This window comes from Castanea sativa, chromosome 5, assembly GCF_040712315.1.
Source record: "Castanea sativa cultivar Marrone di Chiusa Pesio chromosome 5, ASM4071231v1".
NCBI lineage: Eukaryota > Viridiplantae > Streptophyta > Magnoliopsida > Fagales > Fagaceae > Castanea > Castanea sativa.
In genome coordinates, this window is record NC_134017.1 from 4,910,918 (window position 1) to 4,934,709 (window position 23,792).

The window sequence follows — 23,792 nt, forward strand, 5'->3', positions numbered from 1 at the left end:
TTATCATTGGCGTACTAAGCTCAAGACTGTAAATACAATTTGAAAATCAAACAGTAGTGATAGTTTCACAAATATAAATTTGTATTAATAAATGATACAGTACAATTTTCTGTAATTAAATTCTATTACAAAATAATAATCCTTTGATTCGACATTCTTGGAAAAATCTTCAGTTCAAGAATTGTCTTGATTCGAATACAAAGTGTTTGCACTTTGATTGGAAAGTAGATTGAAAGATCTTTGGCATGGAATTGTGATGAATCTTTTTCTTTGAGCTTGTTAGAAATTCTTTGTTCTTTCATGTTTTCAATGATCTTCACGCGTTCTTCAAATGTTCTTGACCTTCAAAAATTTGGGAGATTCTGGCGTTTTGCCCCTATTGAGCAAAATATTTGACAATATGTTCCTGTTTTGAAACTAAATAGGTTCGTGCCCTTATTTTGAAACTCGATTTAAAAAAAATCAAGTTTCAATCAAAAGCTTGATTGGCTTAAAATTGAGTTATGCCAAATGAAACTTAAAAAAAAAAAAAAAAAAATTACACTACTTGCATGGAACTCGAGTTCCATACCTATAGTGGCGTTTTTTATGGAACTCGAGCTCCTTGAACTCAAGTTCTATGCAAGTAGTGTAATTTTATTTTATTATTATTATTTTTTTAAAGTTTGATTGCCCCATACATATAGCTGCGTTCAGGGAGTCTAAAGCGGCGTTTTTTATGGAACTCAAGCTTCTTGAACTCAAGTTCCATGCAAGTAGTGTAATTTTTTTTTAAAGTTTCATTTGGCATAACTCGAGTTCCATGCAATCAAGTTTTTTGATTGAAACTCAATTTTAGTAAAATTGAGTTTCAAAATAGGGGCACGAACCTATATAGTTTGGAACATGGGCATAATGCCAAATATTTTGCTCAATAGGGGCAAAAGGCCAGAATTTCCCAAAAATTTGTAACGGACGTTCTTTGGAACTTTGGAGTTTGAATCTGATGGATCTTTGATGAATTAGAATTCTTCAAGTTTCATAAGGCTTTAGAACTTGATTCTAGGAAAACTCCAAGACTTGGTAAAATGATTTTGATGAATGTTTTTTGTATTTGAAGGTTGAAGTTTTTAAAGTTCTTGGAGACTTTGGAACTTGATTCTATCAGAGTTTCAAGACTTCTCAATGTCCTCCTACAAGACTTAGGGTCTGTTTGGATAAGCTGTTTTAAAAAGTGCGTTTTTAAAAATTAGCATTTTTGGGCTTTTTAGAAACACAATTTTTAAAACCACGTATAAGCGTTTGGTAAAACTTATGAGAACATTGAGAAGATTTTTTTTTTTTTTTTTTTGCGTAAATTACCAAAATAGGACACAACTCTAACACCAAAGTACACTCATAAAATAATATCAATATATATATGTATATATATATATATATATATATGTATGTACGTATGTATGTATGTATAAGTAAATGCCTCATGTGAGAGTGCATGAGCTCCTGCCATGTAGCACTCTAATATTGCATTAAACATTTTTAACCTCTTCTCGTTAAGTTGTTTTTACTGTTACCCAAAAAATCACATTATTTTTTTATTATTATTATCTAAAAGATGGGCCATTGTTAAAAATTAAACCAAATCTTATGAAAAGCCCAAGCCCACTTATTCACTTACATATTATGACCTAAGCATGATCCTTTCCCATGTGTAGATGAAAGCACAAACCCTAACCCACTTACAAACTCCCTTTCTCCTCCCCTATGAGTAGATAAAACTTGAAAGGCAAGACCCTTACTCACTAGACACTCCCTTCCTTCGTACAAGCTTCCCTTCAAAATACACACTCTCTTCAATTTATTTACAAACAATGGTTTGTAGGCCCTTCTATGTAAACAAATGGAGATGTATGGATAAGGAAGATATACAATCACTCTAAAAAACTTACAATCACTCTAAAAAAATAAAAATAAAAAAGGAAATATACAATCTAACATCAATAGTCCCAATAGTCCCACCACTCTATCCTCTCTCTCTCTCTCTCTCTCTCTCTCTCATTTTGAGTGTTATATTATGATTCTCCAAATTGAAGATAATATTCAATCTTACCAATGGGCTACACATTGGAAGATTGTCTAATGAGTGCTTCTCTTGTTCTGTTACAAGAGTAATTCTTAAGTACTCTCGGAGCATGGTGAATAGTACTCACTTATCTCACATTTATAGTAGGTCTACTCATTAAATTTATGATGGAATCTATCATGAATGTGAGAAGATGGAATACCATTTTACTATACACTAAGAGTATCTAAGAATTTTTCGTGTTAAAGAAAAAGTCAAATGCTATGTGGTATGGCATAGTCACCAATAGTCATATTGCATTCAACTATATTCATGTTAAAATTTGAGTCATCTATGATGCTATTGTACTAGGTATGAAAACCAATTTGTTAACGACTTTTGATTTGCTCCTACAACCAATTAGGAAATTCACAACAAGTTAGATCAAGTTGTTTGTGTGCCTTCAAATTGTAGGTTTTTTATTTTATTTTTCTACAAATGCATGTAACTAGCAAGTCCATCATAAGCATAAAGATAATTATAAGTTCAGATATTAACAAAAAAATTGAGATACTGCGGTAATAGATTCTAATAACATTTGTCCCGTTAGTAGATTCTAATAGTGTTTGTCCTTTTTTAAAATCTAAATAATTTATAGGATTCTAGCCTCAAATATTTGGTATAAAATCTATAATGCAAAAATAATTTTGGTATGCCACTCTAGAAACTAGAGAGGACTACAAAAACTTTAAGTTAGATGCACACCAAATTTTTTTAAAGTCTTCTTGTAGTATTTATTGTTTTAGTTTAAGACCAATATAATTTAATTATACTTTTTATGAAAAGTTTAAAACCAACATACTTTTAGGCAAATTTTTCCCATGTATCGCACGGGTTTCCAACTAATTTAGTCAAGTTACAGTTCCCCACCACTATATCAGTTCACCAATACAGTCACCCCGCCCTATAGTTGTTCACTAATATCAATAATAATATAACTTTCCCAAATCAGGCCTTGCCATCTATTCTAAACCACAAAAACTAAATGCATTGAAAAGTTGAAACCCAAATCACAAATAACATAGTGCAAAACTAACAGGAGAGGAAGAAAGAAAGAGCTTGCAGCAATGGCGTTCTCTAATTGTGGTGATTGAGCTTGCAAATGGTGCAATTGAGGCTCTACCTGTGCGTCTTCTTTCAATTTCCAATAAATATTGCTACATGTGATTTGGGTACATCAGGTTTACATGCCTTTACCCAATGTGTCTTAGCCACAATTGGAGCTTTGCTGTGATGTCGTTCTGCAACTTGTATAGAGAACAACGAGAAGTAGCAAGTACAAGTTGTCAATAAGCAATATTTTTGTCATTAAGTAAAATTTTGAGGATATTTAGGTATTGACACCCCTCAAATTTGGATTGTGATGAGTTTCTTAAATTGCCGTTTCAAAAAAGTGCGCTTGTATTCCATTTCCAAAACGCCAAATTTGACGTTTTTGAAAACGCAATTGCTAAAAAATTGCAATGCCAAACGTCGAGAATTTTGTGTTTTGATAAAAACATCTGATTGCATGGTGCAAACACATATCCAAACGGGCTCTTAGTAGATCTTTTATTTATAGGAGTCTTGAAGAAGGTATGATGATATATGATTGACTCTTACTTGTGACACATGTCATAATTTAAATAGAGGAACTTTGTATCTTGTTTTCCAAGGGATACATGACATTTATTTGATTAGCCAAAATGTCTTAATTTAAAATAATACGTGACAATATTTAATTAGACTTTTATGTCATTTTAAATTAAATATCAACACGTGTTGACATGTGATTGGCTCTTAGATATTTTTTGGAATTTCTATTCAGTGACACTTAGAATATTTTCAATAGTCTTTGAATAATAATAGTGGAATCCACTAAGTAGCATGTGGTAAATTGTGATTGTTTGAAAATTTTCCACTTCAACAAAGACCAGAAAAAAAAAAAGAAAAAAAGAAAAAAAAAAGAGTCACTTCATGCAATCACGAGGCTTGGGAATTTTAAATGAACAATAGAATTTTCAAGAGTAAAATAGTTGGTTCTCACATGAAAATCAAAACTATGGTTCAAAGATATTGGAGAGTCAAATTTCATTGGTTAAATTTTTTTTTTCTTTTTGGAGGAACACATACACACATGCAGTTTTGGTGTTGACGTATGAGTGTATTCTTTTATCTCATCCCCTTTCTCCTATATATATATATATGTGTGTGTGTGTGTGTGTGTGTGTGTGTGTGTGTGTGTATGTGGTTAAAATATATTAAATGGACTAAAATGAACATAACAAAATAGTTGATTTTAATTGGTCCTTGAATAGGATAAAATAAATTACCCATAAAAATTTCATCGGTTCAAATTCAAGGAAATGAAATGAAATTTAGAGCATAATTAGGCAATTTAAATTATTAAAGCCATTAATTATTTTTATAAATGAATAATTAATTAATATTGACAACCTAATCTGTTCTAGAGTCAATCTAATAATTATTTATTTCTCTTTCAATAGCCACCTCAACAACACAGTCACCATTGCCAAATTCAATTATATAATCCATTTGTTTCCATATTAGTGTTTTTTTTTTAAGTAATTGTTTTAATTATTTATTTTCTATGTTGTGGGTTATAGTTAGCTCAACTAGTAAAGTCTCTAATAATTGAATAAGAGATTTGAGGTTTAATCCCCGCCTACACAAAAAACTGATTGGTGTCTTAGTCTAATAATAAAGAGCTATCATCAGGAGCGAACGCCATAGGTTGTGAAAGTCTAAAAAAAAAATTATATGTTTGATAACAACCTTAAAATTGAGCTTAAAAAACTATATCTTGACTTTTCTTTTTAAGCTTGACATAAAATAGAGTTGTTTTCCGAAAAATTTTATCAGAAAACAATTTCTAAAAAGAAAGTCATACTCTTAATAGGGTATTCCATTGTTGTACATAGTTTTCATTTGACACATTTTTTTAGTACTACCAAACACAAAAAAGGTCAAAAACTATTATCATATAAAATTTTCTATCGAAACAAATGGAGAAAATTACTATTTTATAGGCTCAAGGGTAAAATAGTCATTTCAGTCAATCACGAGGCTTGTGAATTTAATTCAATGGAAAATTAGATTTTCGAGGATAAGATTGACAAATTGTTATTTCTCATGGTCGAAGATACAAGGGAGTCAAATTTCATTGATTGAATTTTTTTTTTCATAAAATGGACTTCTTCTTTTTTCCAGAGAATTTGAACTTATAGCGTCCGCTCCTAATGATAACTTTTTATCATTAGACCGAGACACCAATTAATTTTTGGTGTAGGTGGGGTTTCAACCCCACATCTCTTAATTGCACACAATAAAGAATAATTGGTTTTAATTGATCCTTGAATAAGATTAAAAATAACTAAATGAGCATAAAAAAGTCACAAGTCCAAATTCAAATAAATGATAAACTCACATGTATGGAATGAAAGCTAAGCATAATTGAGGCCACTTCCACTTTTGGTTGGCAAGACACAAAAGTCTTCTTGCCATTTTCTTGGGCGAAGACTTGGAGCGTGTGATTGAGGCCATTCGGCCATTTGGTTATAAAAGTCCTAGAGAGTAAGAGTGAGGATAGCGCAGCTTTGAAGAACTGCGAGAGAGAGAACAAGCAGAAGACAAAATTACCATTTACGAAAGTCAATTAGCACTTAGTCCTGACTTGAATTGAATTGTCGATTAGCATGTAGACGTGAGCTTAATAGATTTCTTGTCAATTGGTGGTGAGCTACATGGTTTTCTTTAGTGTTCTAAAAATTAAGTTAGAGATGCGAGATTTGTTAGGGTTTGTGCCCTAAAATCAAATTTATGAGCTTGTTATAAATAATTAAATTGTTTAATTATATGAAACTATTTATAAATGAACTAATAGGACATTATCATAGTCCTTAAAATGCATTGTATGTGATTTATGTGATTTAATTATAGAAGATATAAATCACAAGTTCCTTGTAAACTTAAAATATAGTTCGTAGTCGGTGATGAAATATAGTTCCTTGTAAACTTTTAGTTGTGTGTTGATATGTCTTAAGTGTGTAAGACATATTGAACTGGACTACTGTGAAATTAATTAATCAATTAACAATTATCACATAAATAATTAATCTCACGACTTCTAATTTCATAAACTCTCAATCTTGTGAGGATAGTAAACCTGATCATGAAATGTAGATTACTTTGATATATCAGGAGTGAGATTTAGTTTTCTCAACACTATGTAGATTACGTGTGGTTACTTTGATATATCGGGAGTGAGATTTACTTTGAATATGTTGGGTAACCACACGTAGTGGAGAAAACACATATTCTCAAGATAGAATCCACAATCTCTTTCTATAAAGACACGAAATATCTCATTGAGATAAGTTTGATGGGAACTGATTATTTAGGGCCAACCACTTTAGTAAAGAGTTACTAAAGTTCATATTTTATGAAATTAGATTTCATAAATATGAATAACTAAAAGATTAAACTGGGGACTCAAAGAATAAAATAGTTGTTTACAAAGTGATAGTTTAATTATAACTTAGGAGATTCTCATGAGAGATAAATCGTTATTGAGTTGCTTCTTCTAAGGTGGTCTTATCCTTGAGTGAACGTCATTCTATATAATGATTTTTCCTTGTGCTGTTTCTTTATAACAACTCAATAATGATTTTTCCTTGTGTTGTTTCTTTATAACTAGGGTGGTCTTATCCTTGTGTTGCTTCTTCTATGGCGTTCACTCAACGGAGATTCTTTTTTATTTCCCTTCTTGGAGATTATAATTTTATTTTTATGTAAATGAAATGAGATTTCTAAACAAATGTTAACTTATATATTTTTATTGATATGTATTATATGTGGGTTTTAGTTAACTTAATTGGTAAACCCTTTATAGATGAATAAGAAATTTAAGGTTTGAACCCTGTCCACACCAAAAAATCAATTGGTGTCTTAAGCTAATAATAAAGAAAAAATCATTATTGAGTGAACGCCATAGAAAAATCTTTAAAAACAGTTGATAGTTATGAAATGTTATGAAAAAGGATACTCCCCTATGCAATCTCAGTTTTGATAAGACCACCTTTTGGGTGCAAGTACACGTTATCCTCATTCGATACATGAAAAAAGCAGTGGCAGAAAAGATTTGTGAACTACTGGGGGAGATTATTCAAACCACAAAAAACCCTTTGAACGAGGGGGGAACCCTATTACTAGAGCAAAAACAATTTGGACCTAGCATATGAGCACCGACCTTCATCTCATCCTAAAAGAATATAGCTATAGTCCCAGGTTTTTATAAAGCCAAGATAAACGAGCCTCCTCAACCCACTAGCCTAGTGGAAGAAAGAGAGGTTACACCAATGGAGCATGAAATAGTGATTGGAACAACCTTGGCTTCATCGGAATTAGTCCAAGAAGTGTCATTAGGGAGTACAAGCCAACTTAGGGAAGAGGTGACAAATTTGGCAAAATCTAATAATTTGCATGAATCTTGGAATGACAAATCACACTATGCAGTTACTTCTCCAGAATCTGTGGAAGAAATTAATTCCAAAAATAGTGGCCTTGATTTTTCTCTATTCAATTTCGAAACACAACTCAGAGATATTGATTAATATCTCACTCGATACGACCCCCAAAATCCTCCTTGATTTGGTCCCGCTCTGCAAAATAAGTCTGACACTTTTATCTAGCTCCAACCAGCCGAAAAGATGAATGCGTATGCTATTAGCTGGGTTGCACTGACACGCCATTTTTGGCGACGTGTCTGTGTTCGACACGTGTCGGACATCGTAACTGGCACGATTCGCCGGACTCCAGTGTCCGAGCAGTGTCCCTTTTTTTTTTTCTTTTTTTTTTCTTTTTTTTCGCTTCTCTGACACGGCTCCGATGCAGCTCCAACACGTCCGACACGCCAGCAGTGAAAAAAAAGAAAAAAAAGAGAGAGGAAAATCACAGATTTTTGACATATGGACTTACCTACACTGTTGATCTCATGATATACCTAAAACAAAAGTATGAAACCCACAAGCTCATTTAGTCATTTGCCCAAAACCCACAAGCTCTCAGCCTCTCACTTCTCAATTCTTAACCCACCGACCCTTCCTCTGATCTCCACCGCTGACTTGTCCCTCGCCGGAGCTAAATCGGGCCAATCGGCGAGCTCCGTACGTCGACGCCATCCCTGTCCGGCTGTCCCTTCCGATCTCTCTCTCTCGGCATGGACAACTCAGGTCTGACGCTTCTCTCTATTTTTTTTTTTTTTTTTGTGTTCTTTCAAATATTTGTTTGGCTGGTTGGGCGAATGAGATTGGTAGCTTTATTTAAGTTATCTTATAACGTTTTTTTTTTTTTATTTTAATCCCACTCTCACGGTCACATAGTGATTGTGTGTGATCGTGAGAGTGGGATACTGGGATTATGTTACATTATTTACCATATGATATAATGTTGTTACTTGTTAGTTGTTACTGCCATAGTTTAATTTATTTATTAAAGTTGAATTACTTAAATATTGTAGGCGATTTACTAAAATGAATATTGAAAGTGAAAAATCAACTGAGACGGTTGCTCCTCGATGGAAATATGTTACTAAGTTAGAAAAAGTAGCTGCTGGTGGTGGGAATGTTACTTTCAAATTTAACTATTATGAAAAAACTTTTAAGGGGTCTTATTCAAGGGTGAAGGCACACTTGTTAAAACTGTCTAATGGTGGAATACAACCATGTGGTAAGGTTGGAGATGAGTATTTAAATGAAATGCAAAAATTAGAAGATGCGTATGAGGAATCTTCGCATAGATTGAAGAAGCCTAAGCTAGTGTTTTTACCATCTGATTCTCCTAGTAGTCCTCATTTGGGTCCTACTCTCAGTAGTACAACTACAAGTCATCCATTTTTTCAGAAAAAAAGGGGGTTGGGAATCCTACTTTGGAGATGTGTTTTAACAATCAATGTCGAGGGCAATTAGATTCTCTTATTGCTAGGACATTTTATTCTGTTGGTTTACCCTTTCATTTTGCTAAGAACCCGTATGGGATTGAGATGATCAAATTTGCATGTAATAATAATTTAGCGGGCTATATTCCTCCGGGTTACAATAAATTAAGAACAACTTTGTTACATATTGAGAAGTTGTTGAAGTCAATTAAAGACACTTGGAAAGGAAGGGGTTTAAGCATAATAAGTGATGGGTGGACAGATCCACAAAAAAGGCCACTTATCAATTTTATGGCTACATCAGAGAAAGGACCACTTTTTATCAAATCCATTGATGGTACCAAAGAGTACAAAGACAAGCACTTCATTTTTGATTTGTTTCTAAAGGTCATTGGTGAGGTTGGGCATACTCATGTTGTCCAAGTTATTACTAATAATGCATCTGTTATGAAAGTTGCAGGATCTATTGTTGAAGCTGAATATCCTCATATATTTTGGTCATCTTGTGTTGTGCATACCCTCAATTTGGCCTTGAAGAATATATGTGCGCCTAAGAATTCTTTGCAGAATGAGGTTGCATATAATGAATGTAACTAGATTGCACAAGTTTCAGATAAGGCAACTTTCATTTGTATTTTTATCACAAATCATTCTATGAGATTAGCAATTTTTAATTCATTTACCCATTTGAAGTTACTTGTTGTTGCTGAAACACGATTTGCTTCAATAATCATCATGCTTAAAAGATTGTTTCAAGTAAAACAGCATCTTCGAAATATGGTCATTAGTGAGGAATGGTGTCATATAGAGAAGAAGATGTAGGAAAAGCTCAAACTGTGAGGGATTATGTTTTGAATGATTTGTGGTGGGACAAGGTTGCATATATTCTGAGATTCACAGGACCTATTTATGAGATGCTTCAAGTGGCTGACATGGATGCACCCATTCTCCATAAGGTGTACGAAATGTGGGATTCCATGATAGAAAATGTGAAGAAAGAAATATACCGGCAGGAAGGCAAGGAAGAATATGAGGAGTCTCCATTCTATGATGTGGTACATGCTATACTTATTGAACGGTGGACTAAAAATTGCACACCACTTCATTGCCTAGCCCATTCCTTGAATCCGAAGTAATTTTTTTATCTCTTTAATCTTTTTTTTTTAAATATTCTTTAGGGATTTCTAATTTGCTTTTAACTGGGTATTATACTAATCAATGGATTGAGGAAGTCAGAGGTCGTGTTGTGCCACACAAGGATGTTGAACTTTTTACGGAGAGAAACAAGTGCCTCAAAAGATTCTTTCCTGATATTGATAATAGGAAGAATGTTACTATGGAGTTTGGTTTGTTTTCATGAATTAGGGCTTATGATGATGATAACATGGATGATAGGTGGGTCTTGGATTTAATGCTTTGGTGGTCAAATTATGGGTCCAGGTTGCCAATGCTTCAAACTTTAGCTCTATAGCTTCTTGGACAGCCTTGCTCATCATCATGTGCTGAGAGGAATTGGAGTACATATGGCTTCATCCATTGTATGAGGAGGAATAGAATTACTCCTAAACGTGCTGAAGATTTAGTGTTTGCTCATTCTAATCTTCGGCTTCTTTCAAGGAGGAGAGAAGAGTACACTAAAGGAAACTCTAAGAAATGGGACATTAGTGGAGATACTTGGAATGAACCATTTGGAGGACCTGGGTTGCTTGAGATTGCTTATCTCACACTAGATGAGCCAGAGATGGAGATAAGTCTTGTTGAGAATGATGACTATATTGATGACGACGATGATGTTGTTGTTCTATGATCCTTTTATGTTTTTAGTTTGATATTGAACTTCTTGTTCTATGGCAATCTTGATAGTTTAAAGTTTGGTTTCCTTTTATGTTTGTAGTTTGATGTTGAATACTTGAATGTAGCCTCTTTAAAATTTTGGAGTTTGGTTTGTAATCTAAACACTTTATGTATATTATTGTATTACTTTGGGTGTTAATTTGCTTATTTGTAGTTGTTACATAATTTAGATTTTAGACATAAATGTATTTTATGTCTAAAAATATTTTTAAAAATGCCTAAATATAAATTTTAATTAATTATTTAATTGCCGTGTCCATGCCGTGTTGTGTCCTTATTTTTCAAAAATTGTCGTATCGCCGTGTCCGTGTCCGTGTCCGTGCATCATAGGCTATTAGTGAGACGGCAAGGGCTTCCAACTTTCCAAGTTGACTACAAGTTATGCCTAATTAGACACGTAAGACTAAGTCCAACATTGCCAAAAACACCCCAAACACTAAAGCTACTTGGGGTAGTTTGAAACGAAGACTGGAACAGGATGTAGATCACTTAGAATTATCTCTTAAATGACTACAGATTTTGATGAATGAAGAAGTAACAACCCTTGTATTGGTGGAGGCTGATCATCAGCCCCGCTAACAACAATGAATTGCTTAGCATGGAACTATTGGGAGCTTGGTATTAGGTTTATATTTTGTGTAATTGGCTAATCCTTTGACAAAATGCACTTTATTTGTAATTGGGTAGATCTAAGATGGGTTTAGTACTTCAAAAAACATGTTGTCCAAGTCAAGTATTAAATACATGAAATTTGGTTCAAGAAACAAGTGAAGAAAAGCTGTTCATTAAGTCTTAACAGATAGCTCATAGATGCCTGCTATCGAGACTTAATGTGAAGCTCAATAGATAGCTCGACAGTGGCTCGATATATCAAGAAATAAGATTTTAGAATTTCCAAATCTGAAATTCGGCCTAGTCTTGCATATTTGTTTGGGGTTTCTTTTTTCACAACTCTAGACACATATAAGATTTATTTTAAAGGCCGTCACATACAAATACAAAATCCAAGAGACTTATTTTTCTCTATGTGAAGTTACTGCATTTGTGTGTCATAGGGTTTTGTAACCAAGTGCTTCCAGACTTTCATTGTTGATAAAGTGAAAAACTTTGCAGCCAACAACATCTATTCAAGTTGCTAGAGTTAATCATGTACTTGAGATTCATGCAAAAGGATTAGTCACAAATTGGAGGTTTGTGCATCAAGAGAAAGAAGACTACTATAAGATCAAGCCCAATTGGGTATTAGAGCAAAGGTTCAACTGTAAGTTGGTATTTCGAGTTAGGTCAAGGGTAGTTGGTAAGATTTCATATACTTGTAACCACTTGATTGTTGATTAGTGGATTTTTGAGAGTGATAACCTTAAAATCACCTAATGAGGTTTTTGCCTTACGAGGTTCTCCCCATTTGTCAACAAATCACTGTGTCTAATTTATTTTCTGCTGCATTTAGTATTTTTGGGTGCCTCCATGATTTGCATGAAATTGAATCTAATTAATCAACTTGGGTAATTAAATTAATCAACCGGAGTCAAGCTATCTTAACTCAACACTTGGAAACTCACGTATGGGGAAGGAGCTTGTAGAAATTATATGGGCGAAAGATCCCTCTATTGTGTTTATAGCTAAAACATGGACAGATGAAGCTAGGCTAGACCTTGTACAATAAAACATTGATTTTAAGCATAGATGGGTGGTTTCCAATGATAATAAAGGGGGTTGATTGGTTCTTTTTTGGAAAGCAAAAGTCAATCTCACTATGGAAGATTCATCAAAGCATTCCATAGACACTTGCATTGACAAGAACACTGAACATGGATGGTGTTTTACTAGTTTCTATAACCAACCAGAAGCAACAAGGAGGTTCAAGGCTTGGAAAAAGCTTCCTAATCTTAATCATCACCCTAATCACCCTTGGATCTATATACGAGATTTTAATGAGATTACAAAACATGGCTACAAATTAGGGGGAGCCCCATGGAATAACAAGCAAATGCAGCTATTTTGAGAAGTGATAAATGAATGTGGGTTTATGGACATGGGGTTTGTTGGTCCTCGTTTTACTTGGAGTAGGCACTTTGCAAACGAGTGTTCAATTTGCGAAAGAATTGATTGGGGACTTACTACCACTGAGTTCAATCTGAAATTCTTAGTCCTTAGAATTAATCATCTCCGCTATGATTCCTCAGACCATGCACCTCTTTTACCTAATCTCTCAAGCCTAGAGCCCTCCCTCAATGGATTTTTTTTTTTTTTTTTTTTTTTTTTTTTTTTTTTTTTTTTTTCGTTTTAAGGAGATGTGGCTATTTGATAGTTGATGTGGGGAAACGGTGGAGACATCTTCGAGGTCATTAGGTAGCCATGAACCTAATAACACAATTTTAAAGAAGATTGATAAATGTGGCAAGGACCTTGCGTGGTGTAATCTGAATTGCTTCGGTAGTGTCTAAAAGGAGCTAGAAAAAAAGAAAAGGTCCTTGATTCATGCTAAGGGGGAGGCTATCCATAGTGGGTACAATGATTGGTTATAGAATTGAAGGTCGAAGTGAACGTACTCCTAGATAGGGAAGCTCACATGTGGAATCAACGGTCACATGTTTTGTAGTTGAGAATGTGTGATAGGAATACTTTGTTTTATCATAGTAGGGCCATGAAAATATAGAGGAAGAATTCAATCAGGGGCATTTGGGATGATTCTAATCAGTGGCATGAAAATTCGGAGGAAATAGCTACTATTCTAACCAACTATTATCAAGATTTGTTTTCCACCTCCAATTCGATTTCTATTTCTGATGCTTTGACACATATAACTCAGGTTATTACCCAAGATATGAACGATAAGCTTTCTAGGGAATTCCATGAATGTGAGATCACTGAGGCTCTAAAGTAGATCACTTCCCTTAAAGCTCCTAGCCAAGATGGTTTGCTACCAGTCTTCTACCAACATTTTTGGTATACGATAGATCATGATGTTACCAGCTCAGTCCTGTCCTGGTTGAATATAGGTACTCTTTCTTCTTCAGTTAACCATACTTTTATCACCCTCGTTCCCAAAATAAAAAACCTAAAACATGTCCAAGAATATCGCCCCATTAGTTTATGCAATGTATTGTAAAAGATTTTTTTCCAAAGTTTTTGTTAATAGATTGAAGAAATTTCTTCCAATAATATCACTAAACACCAATCAGCTTTTCCTAAGGATTACCTTATTTTTGATAATATTTTGGTGGCTTTTGAGACCTTGCATTGCATGAAGAATAATAAGTCCAGTAACTCGAATTTTATGGCTCTCAAATTGAACATGAGCAAGGCGTACAATTATGTTGAGTGATTTTTTCTAGAATCATTGATGAGACAAATGGGCTTTATTGAAAGGAGGATTTCTCTTATCATGATTTGTGTTAAATCAATCACCGACTCAATTCTAGTTAATGGGGATTCTAAGGGTATGATTCAGCCTACTAGAGGCATACGGCAAGTAGATCCCTCTATCACTTTTTCTATTCTTATTGTTTATGGAAGGGCTACATGATCTCATTAGACATGCATCCAGTGTGGGGGAGATTACAGTTTTTTCCTTGTGCAAATGAGGACCAAAACTAACTCATTTGTTGTTTGTAGATGACAGCTTTCTTTTTTTACAAGGCTACCTTAGATGAATGTAATGAATTGATGAGTTTGTTGGCTATCTATAAATATGCCTCGAGCCAAAAAGTGAACAAAAATAAAATAACCCTCTTCTTTAGCAAATATACTCCAGGAGATACTAGAGATCTCATCAAAAGTATTTTGGGGGTACAAGAGGTTCATCAGTATGAAAAATAACTAGGTCTCCCTTCATTGGTAGGGAGGGGGAAAAGGCTAGTTTCAACTATATCAAAGCAAGAGTATGGCAAAAATTACAAGATTGGAAAAGAAAGCTGCTTTTCCAAGTAGGGCGTGAGGTTTTGATCAAATTTGTACTCCAAGTTATCCCTGCATTCGCTATAGGATATTTTATAATTCCTCTAGGGTTATGTCAAGACATTGAGGGCCTAAGTGAAAAGTTTTGGTGGGGACAATAGGGAGACGGTCGAAAAATTCATTGGCTTAAATGGGATAAGATGACCAAGTCCAAGATGGTAGGTGGAATAGACTTTTAGGACTTGGCATTGTTTAATGATTCTCTCCCAGGATTTTGCACAATGATACATCCCTTTTCCCTTACTGCACTATAATGGAAAAAAAGGATTCTAGATCTAGATCTTATGCATGGAGGAGTATTTTACATGGCCAAGATGTTATCTAAAGGGGGGCAAGATGGCGTATTGGGGATGGAAATCTGTGAAGATTTGGCAACACCATTGACTCTTAAGAAAACATCCTCTTACAATCTCTTCTCAACCTATTGCCACCATGGAGGAAGCCATAGTAGATACTTTGATTGATTTTGAAGCTAGAAGTTGGAATTATGGGACGATTGATGTCCTCTTTGCTCCTACGGAGGTTGAAACAATCAAACATATCCCTTTATCTTGAATTGTTGCTGTTGATTCCCTTTAGGCCTTTTTCTCGTGACAAGAGATATACATGTAAGTTTAGGTATAGGTTCTTAAAGGAGGAGTTTGAATTTATCCCACAAGAGGAGCCCTTAGACACCCAACTGTGGAAAGGAATTTGGTCTCTACTATCACCCAAAAACGTCTGGAATTTGATGTGGAGAGCTTGCTGAAACTCCTTGCCAACAAAGGAGAATCTAGTTCATCACACAATTATCAATAGCCCACATTGTGATCGATGCTCCAATGGTCCAGAGATTCCCCTCTATGCTATGTGGTCCTGTGCTATTCTGAATGGTGTGTGGTTGGATTCAAAGTTATGGGGGTTTTGCCGACATTCTCATTTTGTGGATTTTAAAGAGCTTCTCTCTTGGATTATTCAGCAGCACAAGGATCTAGTACTTTTTGCCATGATAGCTTGGTCCATTTGGACACAGAGGAATCAAACCCACTTAGCATAATCTAACATTTACCTTCATCAACATGTCCAAGTCTCCAAGGAATGTCAGGAAAATTCCTAGCTGTGCAACCCACAACAAACCAAAGCCCAATGTGCCCTATGTTTCTTGGCAGCCCCTTTCCCCAACCCCCCCCCCCCCCAATTAAGTTGTTTAAAATTAGTTTTGATGGTGCCACTTTTGATGTTGAGAACAAGCTTGGTATTAGGGTTGTCATCAAGAATGCACAAGGTCTTGCTATTGCCTCTCTTTCTAAGATCTTACCCAAGGCTTACTGAGCAAAGCAGGTGGAAGCTTTGGTTGTGGCTAGAGCTCTTTTGTTTGCTGCAGAATTTGGTGTTAACCGAGTGTTTTGGAAGGAGATTCATAGTTGACCATTAAAGCTCAACATAATGAGAGTTCGTCTTTGGCTTCCCATAGTTTACTCGTTGAAGAAGCTAAGTTCTATTCTAGGTCCTTTCTCAAATTACTTTACTCTCATACTAGGAGAGAAGGTAATAAGTTAGCCCATAGTTTAGCTAGACATACAATAAATGTCTCTCACTATGCTGTGTGGATGGAGTTTGTTCCTCCACAATTAAACACTGTATTTCAGCTTGATTTAGTTGTTATTTCTTAATAAAAGTTCCATGTCTTTTCCCTAAAAAAATAAAAAACTTTTAATATTGTGTCAAAATAGTGATAAATGAAATTTTCTAATGTGACTAAAAGCTAAAATAAAATATTATTCCACCCAAAATGCAATGTTAACTGCCATGTGCCCTAAGCTAAAATAATAATAATAAAATTAATATAAAATTTTTTTAAAAAAAATATTCATGTGAAAACACATTCCTTTTATCTCATTTTTCTCTTTGCACTTTCTCATTTTTTCTAGTTTAATTTCCTTGGAAACAAACACATATGATGACGCCAAAAATTGCTAGTAAGCTACATAATCCTTGTGTGCTCTTAGGCAAGACCTGCACAACAAAGAAGAAGAAGAAGAAGAAGAAGAAGAAGAAGACCCTACAGAAAGTACCAATGTGGTACCAGCCAAATACCCTCTGAAGGTTAAGTTAGAGAACTTTCACAACTCGAAAGTGCCAGAGCTGGGGGGAATTATGCGTACCTTAATTCCTAAGGATTTTTTATTTTTATAGTAGTGTAAAACCAATTTTTGTTTCTTGGTGAAGAAGATATTTCCTTGTAGAGAAGATCCTCATAAATGTACGTATTTTGAGAGATTCTTCCCATATTTAGGATTACATTTACTAGGGTTAATCGTAAGGTGCAAGACATTTCCATTTAGGATTCCTTGGAGACCACTTAAGCCATATAGATGCCACGTGGCCTTGATATCTATCCCCCTTGTGTCAGTTTAGCTAGAATTCGTCCACTATAAAGGATTAATCTGTCTTATATATTCTCCATCTAGCGCATTAATCCATCACCTTCTCCTTATGTTTTGATCATCCACTATCCCAGTACCGTCGCCTATGACATGTTTTATTGAACAAGCTCGTCTACCTTAATTTTATCCTCTCCACAGCTATGAACTAGGTCTAGGGGAGTCGCTTCTTTAGTACTTTTCCAACAGGTGCTTAAAGAATTGGGACTTCATGATATTGTTCTTGAGAGTTCAAACCATTAGTGGTTGCTCTCTTCATCCTTTTTAACTTGGGGGCACCTGATTGAAGATATAAAAGCTTTACAATGATCCTGACCCACTTGATTCCCAAGATTCCTAACAAACTTTATAGGAAAAAAAAAATAAGCGTAAAATACAGTTAACATCCCTTAAGTTTTGGCTAATATCAATTAGGTTTAAAACTTTTCAAAATTGACCAACTTGGTCCCTAATTACCGTGAGAGATAGGAGAAAAATGAGTAATGGTTTAGGGTCCAAGTTGAGTTTACCCATTTTAAGGACTAAGCTGGTTAGTTTTAAAAATCTTGGACCTGGTTAACATTAACCCAAACCTCATGGATGTAAACTGTATTTTACCCAAGAATAATAATTAAGAGGCCTAATTTTGGGATTCTTTGCAGATTTTTTTTTTAATTAAAAAAATTGTTGGTCATTTTTTCCTTTCTGGCCAAAATTCAATAAATATCTTGGTAAGACCAAATTAACCGGCACGATATAGCAGCATTTCTATATTGGCCTAGCTACTGGCACAACAAATTCCAGCCATATTGGTCAGTGTAGTACTAAATTGCTTTTTTCTTATTTACAACATAAGGAAGAATGAAATATGTTAAAGAAGAGCAAACAAGTACAATGACTTCCAAATCAATAAACAAGGGAATGGATCCCTATTGCAAATATTTATGTATATGGATTTGGAGTACACCAACGACCGGTGATTTTCATGTTAGACATATATTAAAGCCAATTTAATATATTTAAGCAAGTATGGTGATTCTTATATCCATGAAATTACCGTTCATATATAATAGCAAAAAATATAAAAGTTAAATACACTACACTTTTTAAATTTGGGTTCATTTTTAAATTGCTCACTTGACCATAAAATCTTGTAACTTTTTTAAGAATAATATTATTTTAAAGAAAAAGACGAGAGGCCCCTACCCTGTCTTTAACTTTGGGGCAAGAATCCAAGAAGAAGAGAGCAGATGGAGATGGCCCTTCCTAATTACAAGAGACAGCCTGATGAGCCACATTATATGACAAAAAAGCAATTATTATTTCTAGAGAAAAATAAAATCCCAGTAAGGCAAGTAGCCCAAAACCGTTCTATTCTGTTTGTTTCAATAATGATGTTTTCTAGAAAATGAGCCATTTTCTAAAAAACATTTTCTAAAAAGCTATCTCATTTTCCAATATTTGGTAGCAACTTTAAATAAGTTGAAAAACAATCTCTTAACTTCTCATATTTAGCTTGCTGTGAGATAGAGTTGTTTTCCAAAAAAAAATTAATGGAAAATAAGTTCTAAAAATAAGCCATACTTTTTATATTGACCAAAAATAGTTTTCCTTTGACTCATATTTTTTTATACTACCAAACATTGGAAAATAAAGAAAATTATTTTTACATAAAGTTTTCCATTGAAACAAACTGAGCGTTCATTTTTGTGTAGCAATTTAAACTCCCAACCACCTATCTACCCTAAACTTTGAATCAAGCTGACTCATTTATTTTCCAACCGATATTTATTTATCACAGCAGCCCTATTCTACTTCAATGTTAAAGGTTGTTTCAGACAAGTAGTACAAACTTTGTATATCAAATGGCATGCATGTATATCAAATGGTTCCTTTTAACCCTACTTCTTCTAATACTAGTTGCCAGAACTGGTGTCAAAGTTCCAGCAATTATAGTGTTTGGGATTCATCCGTTGACGCTGAAAACAACAACCAGATCCCAACAAAATTCCCAAGCACAATACTAAAACACCACCAAAATATTTCTAAGCACAAAATAAAAAAATAAAAAAATCAAACCCAATATCAAATCAACCACAAAACCATAAAATTTCACATAAAAACCGAACATTAGGCTTGAGATTGGAAAAAAAAAAAAAAAATTCAGAGGCGTGTGTGAGGTGAGACTGTGAGAGTGAGGCAGAGAGAGTGAGGGATATTCAAAGAGAGTGAGCTTGAGTTGAGTGAGGCAAAGAGCGTGAGACCATGAGAGTGAGGCAGAGAGGTAGAGATCTTGAGATGAGGATTGAGGCGTAAGATGAGAGTGTTTCGTGTTTAGGAGTTAGGGTTAGTTTTTAAGTTCTTGGCCAAAACGACGTAGTTTTAGGCTGGTAAACGACAAAAAATGACCAACCGGTCAGTAACCAGTTCAACCATGCCGGTTTTCGGTTCTCAAGTTGAACCAACCGGTTTTCACTATTTACTTGTTTTTAAGTTATTTTATATTTTTTACCATAGTCAGACCGAATTAAGTTATTTTTTATGTACCTATTTTTTATTAAGTTATTAAGGACCGATTCTCGATTGAATCGGTCGGACTTATCAGTCCGGTCCTGTTTTTAAAACTATGATTCCAACTCACTGCTGCATGAGAATACAGTCATTGGAAACTTTTAAAAATGGGCTGAAAGTTCATCCATTTCTTTAAAAATCAGCAACATCCCCGAATTACTTGGCCCAAAGGTCCATTTCTTTTGTGGGCTCTAGAGCCCCCAAAATCCTTTTTTGAAAAAAATGTACTTTAAATATTGGGCCCCAAAGCTTTGAAAAGCACATTCTATTCTTGCATAGTTTTTTAGGAGTACCAATTTTTCAAGGATTTTGTTCGTTCTTATTAAAAAATGATCACTTTTGAAGATTGTAAGGATAACTTTCTTTCTATTAAAGCAACAATATAATTTTTAAGAATTCATATATTCTTTTCTTCTTGATTTAGTAATGGAATGCTATCTTTTCATTAAAGAAAATTTTTACTTTGAATAAGTTCCGAGTGGCTTTCTTTAGTGTCGTAGTTTTTTTCTACATATTCTATACTTGTTGAGTTAGTAAATTATCAATTAGGAATTATGTAATTGACATTTAATTTGATTCATGCTATTATGTAATTCGAACAAGTTTTGAAATAGCTTTGTTTTGGTACGCCACTTGTTCCATGGTTTCTCTCATTTGTGATTTAGTAATGATCACATTTTGTTAGTGCAAACACAATAATATTAGAAATAACATAAAGAAAAATTGAATAATATTGCTGAATATTATATATTTGAAATTTAGATAAAAAAGATCCAACACTATTTGGACTAAGGCGCGACATTTGCTCTTTTTAAGGAAACTCAAGTTTCTAGTGCAAACATTTTCTAACTTGCATCTCCTATGATATAACAGCCTAACAAATGTCGTATGACTAAAACACCCTTCCTTACCAAGAATCTCTCTATTTTATAGTGTATAAGAATGCTTGTAATTACTGAATTTTTTGGTGTAGTAATGTTGTTACTTGTGTTGAGTCTGTATGAGTCTATTTATAGACCCAATGGGCCTCATGAAATTATTATCCAAATTAATCTGATTAATTAGGTCCATAATTCTAGTCTGGAGTTATGCAATTAATGGATAAAATAAGGAGTTTTTGTAGAAATAAATAGACCCAATAGTTAATTCTTTAAGTGAATGAATGGCTCTTCACCCCAAGGTCCATGTTTTTTTGTGGGCTCTAAAGCCACAAAAATCCTTTCTTGAAAAAATGTATTTTAAATATTGAGCCCAAATTTCTAAAAAGCACATTCTATACTTGTATAGTTTTGTTAGGTGTACCAATTTTTCAAGGATTTTGTTCTTTCTTATTAACAAATGATCACTTTTGAAGCATATAATGATAATTGTCTTTCTATTAAAGCATAAATGTAATTTTTATGAATTCATATATTCTATTCTTCTTGATTCAGTAATGGATTGCTTCTATGTAATGCTATTTTTTCATTAAAGAAATTTTTTTACTTTGAATAAGTTCCAAGTGACTTTCTTTAGTGTGGTACTTTTCTTCTACTTATTCTATACTTGTTGAGTTAGTAAATGATCAATTAGGAATTAAGTAATGGACATTTAATTTCATTCATGCTATTGTGTAATTTGAATAAGTTCTGAAACAACTTTTTTTTCAATACACCACTTGCTCCATGGATTCTCTCTTTTTTTGATTTAGTAATGATCACTTTTTGTTGGTGAAAACACAATAATAATGAAAATAACAAAAAAAAAAACTGAGTAATTAATGAATGAGATAAAGAGTTTTTGAAGAAATAAATAGGCCAATAGCAAATCCTTTAAGTGGAGAAATGGCTCTTCAACCAAAGGTTCATGCTTTTTTGTGGGCTCTAGAGCTCCCAAAATCCTTTCTTGAAAATATGTTTTTTAAATATTGGGCCCAAAAGTTATGAAAAGCACATTCTATTTTCGTATAGTTTTGTTAGGTGTACTAATTTGTCAAGGATTTCGTTCGTTCTTATTAAAAATTGATCACTTTTGAAGCATGTAATGATAATTTTCTTTCTATTATAGCAACAATGTAATTTTTATGAATTCATATATTCTTTTCTTCTTGCTTCAGTAATGGATTGCTTTTGAGCTATGTAATGCTATTTTTTCATTAAAGAAATTTTTTACTTTGAATAAGTTCCCAGCAGCTTTCTTTAGTGTCGTACTTTTTTTCTACCTATTCTATACTTGTTGAGTTAGTAAATGATCAACTTAGGAATTGTAATGGACATTTAATTTTATTCATACTATTATATAATTCGAATAAGTTCCCAAACAGTTTTTTTTTTGGGTACGCCACTTGTTCCATGTATTCTCTCTTTTGTGATTTAGTAATGATCACTTTTTATTAGTGCAAACACAATAATAATGGAAATAATATAAAGTGATACTGAATAATACTTCTAAATAATGTTTATTTTAGATTAAAAAATAAACCCAACACTATTTGGATTGAGACACAACACTCGTTTTCTTTAAGTAGATTCAAGCCTTTTATTGACTAAACATTGTAACCGATGTAGATCTTTTCGGACTTGTCTCTGATTAATTAGGTCCATAATTCTGGGTTGGAGTTACACAATTAATGGATGAGAGTTTTTGGAAGAAATAAATAGACCCAATATCTAATCCATTAAGTGGATGAATAGCTCTTCATTTTTCATAATAAAAAGTTCATTTACTCATTAATGAATATGGAAATTATTTATAAATATATTTAGCCCAATATATGTTCCAGTACATTTTAGCTCATTAATCACCACAATTATAAAGAATTAAAGAGTCTCTTTCTTTTTCAACGTGAGATTAAAAATTTCATTAATTCCTTATCTTTCATATTAACTCTCATATAATTATATTTATATTGTCATATTAATCCATTTTAATTGAATAATATTAAAATGCTCAAACACTTTTGAACCTTGTAATGGTCATTTCCTTTTGTTAAAAAAAATCGTGTAATTTGGATAAATTCACTCGTACTTGTTCCACATAATCTATTCTTCATATTTCATAATCCTATAATGATTGCTTTTGAGTTATGTCATGGCATTTACAACCATAATGCAATTTGAATAAGTTTCGCATAGTTTTGTTTGCTTTACCTTTTTTTTTTCTCAAAATATTCTATTGTTCTCGATACAGTTATGATCACTTTTCATTTCGTTAAAGCAACTACAAAACTTGAATAAGTTCCTACTTAGGTTTTTTTAGCATATCATTTGATCTATTAATTCTATTCATTGTGATTCATTAATAATCACGTTTTAGCTATGAAATTACCACCGCACATCCTTGGTGCGATGGTCACTCCACATGTATAAATGCTTATGGAGTGTGGGGGGTAAGAGCCGGAGTTCAAGTCTCTAGGAGGGAGCTTCACACACATTTACACTTACATTATGCTAAAGTAGAAATTCTATCTTGTATTTATAAAAAAAAAAAAAAGCTATGAAATTGTCCCTGCAAACTGTGTAATAAGTTCCAACTTAGCTTTGTTTGGGATACCGGTTGTTCTCAAATATTGTATTTTGGGATTTAGGGCCCGTTTGGTAATGTTATTCTAGTAACGTTGTTTGTATTTTTTTAAAATAATTGTGGGTAAAAAAATATGTGGAAACATGTATAATGTTGAAAAACTGAAAACTATTATTTAAGTGTATGTATCAAACGAGCCCTTAAAAATGATATTTTTGAACCATTTTCTTTTTGTTTAGGGAAATATGTAATTTCTATGAGTTGTTGTGTAGCTTTGTTTAGAATAACACTTCTTTTACATATTCTTAATTCAGCAATGGCCTGCTTTTCATTAAAGTAACTGTGTAACTTATATATAAGGTTTTATCTTCTTTTTTTTTTTCTTTTTTTTTTTTGTTTTTGAGTAAACAATATTATTTATTACAACCTACACAAAAATAGTAATACTGGTATTTTAAACTGAGTTTAT

General features: G+C 33.4%; 1 protein-coding gene across 1 annotated transcript; it reads left to right on the forward strand.

The window, feature by feature from the left end:
* Nucleotides 1-8,631: 8,631 nt before the first annotated feature.
* On the forward strand, nucleotides 8,632-9,632 carry LOC142634598 (uncharacterized). The gene is made up of 2 exons (XM_075808896.1): nucleotides 8,632-8,968; nucleotides 9,067-9,632. Exons 1-2 carry the CDS (start codon nucleotides 8,632-8,634, stop codon nucleotides 9,630-9,632), a joined length of 903 nt encoding a protein of 300 aa, XP_075665011.1.
* Nucleotides 9,633-23,792: the final 14,160 nt, after the last annotated feature.

Excerpts from the sequence above, each read along its gene's own strand:
- LOC142634598 (XM_075808896.1), top strand. The coding sequence starts at position 8,632 with ATGAATATTGAAAGTGAAAAATCAACTGAGACGGTTGCTCCTCGATGG. Across the intron at positions 8,969-9,066 it reads TCATTTGGGTCCTACTCTCA|ATTCTCTTATTGCTAGGACA; the intron begins GTAGTACAACTA and ends GAGGGCAATTAG.